This window comes from Rutidosis leptorrhynchoides, chromosome 1, assembly GCF_046630445.1.
Source record: "Rutidosis leptorrhynchoides isolate AG116_Rl617_1_P2 chromosome 1, CSIRO_AGI_Rlap_v1, whole genome shotgun sequence".
NCBI classification, from domain to species: Eukaryota; Viridiplantae; Streptophyta; class Magnoliopsida; order Asterales; family Asteraceae; genus Rutidosis; species Rutidosis leptorrhynchoides.
This window is the reverse complement of record NC_092333.1, coordinates 53,333,286-53,340,375: the sequence shown is the minus strand read 5'-3', so window position 1 is coordinate 53,340,375 and position 7,090 is coordinate 53,333,286. Positions and strand designations below refer to the sequence as shown.

At 32.2% G+C, this 7,090-nt stretch overlaps 1 protein-coding gene across 4 annotated transcripts; it reads right to left on the bottom strand.

Moving 5' to 3' along the window:
- Nucleotides 1-539: 539 nt before the first annotated feature.
- LOC139859866 (protein EXPORTIN 1A-like) lies at nt 540-4,326 on the bottom strand. Of its 4 annotated transcripts, XM_071848640.1 has the most exons (11): nt 4,092-4,326; nt 3,133-3,441; nt 2,962-3,051; nt 2,764-2,805; nt 2,550-2,609; nt 2,332-2,488; nt 2,141-2,221; nt 1,970-2,059; nt 1,788-1,873; nt 1,637-1,697; nt 540-1,536 (listed from the first exon to the last, which is right to left on the bottom strand). In XM_071848640.1, exons 6-11 carry the CDS (start codon nt 2,371-2,373, stop codon nt 1,492-1,494), a joined length of 405 nt encoding a protein of 134 aa, XP_071704741.1. In that variant the 5' UTR covers nt 2,374-2,488; nt 2,550-2,609; nt 2,764-2,805; nt 2,962-3,051; nt 3,133-3,441; nt 4,092-4,326; the 3' UTR covers nt 540-1,491. The 4 variants fall into 4 exon arrangements, with proteins under 4 accessions (XP_071704741.1, XP_071704746.1, XP_071704735.1 ...); XM_071848645.1 differs by lacking the exon at nt 2,550-2,609; XM_071848634.1 differs by having other exon boundaries at nt 2,332-3,051; nt 3,133-3,206; nt 3,346-3,441.
- Nucleotides 4,327-7,090: the final 2,764 nt, after the last annotated feature.

Sequence of the window (7,090 nt, the reverse complement as noted above, 5' to 3'; positions counted from 1 at the left end):
AACACATATGTAACAATGATGGATGTGCCCATTGTATCAAGTGTTGATTTGAAGTAACAACGATATGGTCGTAGCCATCGTTCAACAATCGAATACATCAACATGGAAACAAATGCATAGTAAAGCAGTTTTAGGTTTACAAGTTATACAAACATATAGGAAACCTAAAATAAATTAAATAGAAATGGGCTTCTGTGGGTAAAGCATTGCAAAATATCCAAAAACGAAAGTCAAATTGAAACAGGACAAATTTCCATCTCCTGTTAAATCACACAAACATCCCATACTTTTTACCTTAAACCGCCTTACTAGTTCGTGATGAGTAAAACCTGTGTAATTGCATATAATACGCCATTAATTCACCATTTAATCTATATAGGAGGGACAGTTTTGACATCATATTAAAACCTGTGTAACTGAAATTTATACAACTTGTCAGTTGTATAAAACAAGACCCAGATTTCAAGTCAGATTACATCATAATACATCATGTATTATATTGTTCAGATACAAAACAAGATCAACAACATATAATCCAGAATAATGATCAAAATATCAAAAACATACTACTTCCAAAGTATTATACTAGTTATCAAACATACATGATTATTAAACATAACAAACAAAGTACATAACCCAAAAAAACATAGTTTGATATGCAACAATATAACACAAATCTAAATGAAAGCAGTTGATTGCAACCCACTCTATTACCTGAAGACGACCCACTGTTAGAACCTTAAGTTTCAACAATTTGACGGAAAACGAGCAGTAGATTTTTTTGTGAATCCACGGGCAGATTGACCAGCAGCATGACCAGATGAAGGACCGGGTCCACGAATAGAGGAAGACCGGGAGCAAAAGAACGACCTAGTTTTTGTAGACAAAACTGTAACGCCTTATTCGTCCAATCTAAATCATTTTTCAAACCACTGAATCGGGGATCTTGGATAGCTTGACTGTTGACATTAGGTATTTCTTTCCCTGCATCACTTTTTTTAGCACCAGAACAGTTTTTGTTTTCAATTATCTCTAGATTTACTAAATGTGCTTCATCAAAATATGTCGTAGTTGCCCACTCTGTCAAAGAAAGTAAATCACTCTCAGTAGTATCCCCTAAACCTAAAGCTAACTGGGTTATATAGGCCCCACCACAAACAGCAGCATTATGTTTCTTCCCCGAGCTCTTATATAAATACCGAGCTAAACACTTAGCCAAATTACACGGTGTATTATGAACAATATAATACATATACATCAAGTCAGATCGTGTAATGTTGTAAGTGCAGGTAGCACGTTGATTTATCGTTTCAGCAATTGCTCGATGCAGTATCTTATAACATGGTTGAGTGATCAATGTGGATGACAGGGATGTTTGGAACTCCCCTATTCCAAAAGTGGTCCAAAAATCACGTGGTTCAATACCAGACGGCCAACCAGTCATACCAGTAATAAAATCCTGACTATCGACTTCATCAGTGGTATATAACTTCATAGCCATCGCAAATTCAGAAAATGAAAGTTCATAATCTTTACCTAGTAACGAGAACTTCATAACTGATCTTGAAGTCACACTATCAACGTACTTGTTGAACCGATAAGTACTAAAGAATACATTAAATCATAAACATCGTACCTCAAAAGTTTTACATAAGACGTGTTCAGCAATGCTGGATAATATTAGCTCACTGTACATTCTGATCAACACAATAATATAGAGGTAAACAATCATTAACCACTGCAAAACAATTAATTTTATTTACAGAAAAAAGGTGTCTGAAACGTACTTGTAGACATTAAGCATGTTCACAAATATCAGAGTGATTAGAGACAAAAGGTGTGTTCTGAGTGCACTGGCAACACTTGTATTTGTCTGCATAAATAAAACAAATAATTATAAATACCTAACAGCAGATAAAAGGCAACACTTACAAAAAGGCATCACATGTTAGGTTTATAAGTGCCAAACCTGCAATATGTTGGGTACAGTCCTAATGACATCTTGATCCTTTAAGAAATCAACACTACCACGGGCATGACCTTTAATTTTAGACCATTTCTGCATATAAAAAAAAAAGAACTCATCATACAACATAATACCAGACTGCATTAAAAGAACGTTCATCTAGACTAATCTTACCTGATTCAGGAGATTCATCGGCCTCTGTAAGTATTCCTCCCGCTTTATAGCCTCGGATTCTTCTTGGATCATAAAACCAACCTACCAAAGAAAAATATAAATCAAACAAATGTGGTAGTCTAAACTTAACTTGAGTGAACCAAACAAACTTTAAGAACATTGTATGAAGTAACCAGGTAACTTGGACTTACATATTCATAAAAGGTATGTATCTGATGTGGCTCGAGGTCCATAATAGTTGTAGGAAAACTGGTAAGCAGTTCTGAGACAAATGGCTGACTCTCACCAACCTAAAACATATAAATCGGTATCCACCAAGATTGCCTTTTACGTAAGAATCGGCCAACCCTGTAAAAAAGTTTGGTTAGCCAACATGTACACTAAGCGGGACGTTTTGAAGTTAACTTACCGTTCATGTCCGATGGTTTCATATTAAGTCCTTCCACAATTTCCACTAGCGCGTAACCAACTGGCTCATTTGTCATAAATTAGGTTACAAACACACCGAAAACCGGGTTACAAACACACAAATTTTGGACAAATAAAATGTTTGTGAGTCAACCAACCCGGACCGCTTATTGAACCACCATTAGCAAATTATATAAGAAGCAAAAGAACATTACCTCAACAAGTGCCTCCTCGAATGCAACTTGCAGAAGCTTATCCTAATTAAAATTAAAATTTTATATATTACAAATTTATTAGACTGTGTACCTGTCGCTTAATCGTAATTAATGAAGTAATCACAAATAATGAGATACTAATCCAACAATCCCAGGAACTTCAGTAACATCAAGACCATGAGTAAATATCGGCTTTACCGTCATCTGAAAGTATGGTGGTTCGACAAAACACACTCTCAAACGTCCAAGAAACGACCATCTCAGGGAAAATTTTATCCCCACCAACACCTAAAACCAAATTTAAAAATAAAAAACTTATGTTACGTAATTTAACGATAAATAACAAATTAGTGAAAACAACAAACAGACCTTTCCTTCAACGTGCATTCCTGTCAAATGCATTTTTGTTGACATCCCAAAGCCTAATCATTTTGTAAGTTTGACTGCTAATATTGCACTCATGTCATTTGATGTTCTAAAATTTAGTCCCAGCTCCAAAACTGTAACGAATTATGACGGAATTAAACATGAGTAAGAAGATTAAAACTTGAAAAGCTCATGCTAGGGAAGATGTTTAATTACCAATTGATCGTCATCGGTAGATTGACAACAGACCCTCATTTCAATAATCATTGGTGGAGATATTCTCATATACAAACTCTGAACTACAACTTCTTTCTGCATAAATTGTTGCATACAAATAATCAACCAATAGCAACTTCTTAATTTGATGCTCAAGTCAAATTGGGTCGACCCGAAACACTTTATGTCTAAAACCTTATATTGTATGGATAATCAGTGTGCCAAATTTGACATACATATCCCAATCCCCAAATTTCAATATGTTTATACAGTAAACCGAATGCAATAAAAACGTTTCCTTTAATCACACTATGACTTAGGATAGTCACAATTTTTAATAAAATTTGAGCTTTTAGCTAAACAAGGTAAAGAACTTTATCCCAAAAAAAACTCTCTTTATAAGTGTGTGTCTAATAATCACTAGGTATAGCATATTGGTGTATGATATATCATGAGATTTTATTTTAATTTTCATAACGATAATCATCCAAGTCGTAATCTTAACAAAAACGATGATATATATTATTAATATAATTGATTAACAGATTATAATCCCTACAAACTAACGAAATTTGTGTTACTATTATTCCATTCAGATTATACAGATCTTAGTGGATATAAGACATTCGACTATATTAAACAAACCTTATTTGATTAAAATGTTCACCTCATGACTCGGGTTATTGCATTCAATCGTTTATTAATAAAAGCACAATAAGATCAAAATTTATCCAATTTAAAATTACCGTTAATTGACAGATGAATTCATATATGCGATGGGTTGACCGAGAGTTCCTTTACGATTGGATGTTGCTGAATCGCTTGTAGGTGTGATTCAATGTTTTCTGAAGAACGAATTAAGCAACAGAATTTTATTTACAGAAATTAGGGTTAGAACAAAATAGGGGAAGAGTGGCAGTTGATGTGGGGTTAAATGATAGTAATAGAGAAGAAATGAAAATGCGGAAATGGAAGGTTAAAAGCTTTTGAAAGTGTAAACAAAATTTAAGAGGGAAGTGTTAAAAATTTTAGGGAAGAAAATGAGGGAAGCTTCGTGCCTAACTATTTTTCAGATAGTGAGATTATTTTAGCTTTCTGTTGTATCTTTTTTTTCTTTTTTTTTTTTTGCGAAAAAAAATTTAACTATATAAACTATGAACTTCATCAACCAATGAAAAAATCAATTAGAACAATACTAAAAAAAATCTGGCGCATCTAACTAGTATCAAATAACAAAACCCTAACTATCTAACAGCGAGTCGCGCCTAACTGAATACACGGGAACCCGAACACACAAAATAAAAACAAGGCAGAAGTGGAAGTATTTATGTTGAGAGTCTTGAGGAAACGTGTTCTGACTCGGGTTGACTTGGATAAAAGAGGAGTTGACCTTAATTCTGTGAGATGCCCCGTGTGTGATGATGATGTGGAAACAAGCGACCACTCCTTAATCTTTTGCAAACATACCTCCGACGTATGGGAAAGGATTTATAGGTGGTGAGGGTTGGGACCGGTAACAAACTTAAGCATTAACGAAGCTTTTCGAGGAAAGAATAATCAAACAATGTCGTCAATGGGTTCACGAATTAGCAACGGAATGGACGTGTGCATATCTAATGTGGAGTAATTGTAATCAAAAAGTGTTCTCAGATAAATTTTGGAACGGGCCAACGACTTTGATGGAAATTCAACTTAAGTCTTTCAAATGGATTTCATCTCGAGTCAAACTTTTAAAGATCGATTGGTTAACGTGGCTTTATAATCTGAGTTCATACATTGTGTAATCTTGGTTGTTGTTCCTATGTAGTGTGGATAGTATCAATTTAGTTGCCTTCTCTGCAACTGGATGCACTGTTGGTTGCGGCTTTAATGCCTACTACTTGTTTCTGTACTCGTGTGTGTATGTGGGTTGGGCTCCCAATTAGGCCTTCGTGATGATAAAATTTCTTTGCTTTTCGTAAAAAAAAAATAGAAACAAGTCATGGCAACTATACAAAACGGCCACAAAGTTCCACACAAAACCTATAACCAAACCAAAACTCTATATAATTAAGCAAGCATCAACATAGAAGATAATGAAACAAAAATACACAAACATCACCAACCGATATACTAAAATATCATTGAAACTGACATAGTATACCAAATGACAAAGTAAACCGTGTGCGAAAAACCTAACAAAGATTCCAATCACCAACCACCTCGAAAAGACGTTGTACCTAGGATTCTGAAGGCCACCAAAAACTGAGAGCAGTTGAAACCTAAAGCGATCGATATACCATAATCCAAATCTCTCAAGGAATCACCTAATCAACTCATGAAAGTCACCAAATCACCATCTCATTCCAACTGCTATAAGAAGGACGAAGACACCATTGATTCCACTGTATTTACGTTCTTTGCCTAATTCTACTTGCAATCCGAGTTTGTAACACTATCAGTCGACAACAAACAATATACATTAAAAACACACGAAACAAATTCACAACAAAAACAACATACCACAACATACAAGAAATAGATATCAAGAAATTAGTTATTATGTTTTTATTACTTAATGATTATAATCTTACTATGACATTTTTCACCAATTTAGATTGTTTTATATACTATGGTAACACCTATTATAAATAAGTGCTAGTTTATTTGTGACAAATTATAATCTTATAAGTTACTACCACTATTTGTTTTTATCAAAGTTTACTCAAAATAACAGGGTTGAAATTATATTAATTAATTTATAATACTAAATTGTCATGAGCTAGTACTCTTCACATGGTACTTTTATCTTTTATCTTACACGACATTTTCATCTTTTCACTTCCAACATTTACTAATTACTACTTTGACCGACTACACCGAGTTGGAGTCTCAATTATTTTGGTGATTAATGAAAATTTTAGCTTTACAAAAAAAAAAAAAAAAAAAAAAAAAAAAAAAAAACCCACCAGTGAACCCATTTACAAAATGCAATAACATTTGAATCAATTAGTTTGCTTAATTTTCATTGCTTCTATATTTTTAAAGTTATTTTATTAACCTTTTATTTTAATTAATTTGAAAAAGTCAATTCAAAAATCTAAACTCATTTTTCGTAAACAACTTTATATAAATTCATTTCAATTCACGTAACAAATACCTACTTAATAATGCAACATTAAAATTGTTCTTATATAACTAAAACACTAATCAGATAAAAGTACGCAACAACCTTTTAAAAAATATTTTACTTTATACTTTGAGTAATATTTTACTTTTTTATTTTAAAATCTATATATTGTTATGTAGTTATTATCTATATATATTATCAATATTAATCCTTAGTTACCCTAATATAAATTAAAGTAATATATATTACATGTGTTTTACTATAGTATAGTATTATATTATAATTATAACATATACTAAATATTGTACTCTTCTTTAATTGTCATTGGTTCAATGAGGCCACAAACTCTTTTGATTTTTTTATTTAAATTTATGTCTAGAGGTTAAAAGTTTTTTTTTTTTACTAATACTAATATAATATAAATATAAATTAATTTATATTTGTTATTAAGGTGTTAGTTAATAATTAAATTAATTAATGTAAGTCAATATATTAATTTAAGATTTTGTAAGAGACTAACTCTATATGATGTTATAGTATTACTATTACTGTTACTAATATAACTAATAGACAAAAATTGTCTTATTAGTTATGAATAGTATTTTTTACTATTTCATTTTTCACACATCCAACCCC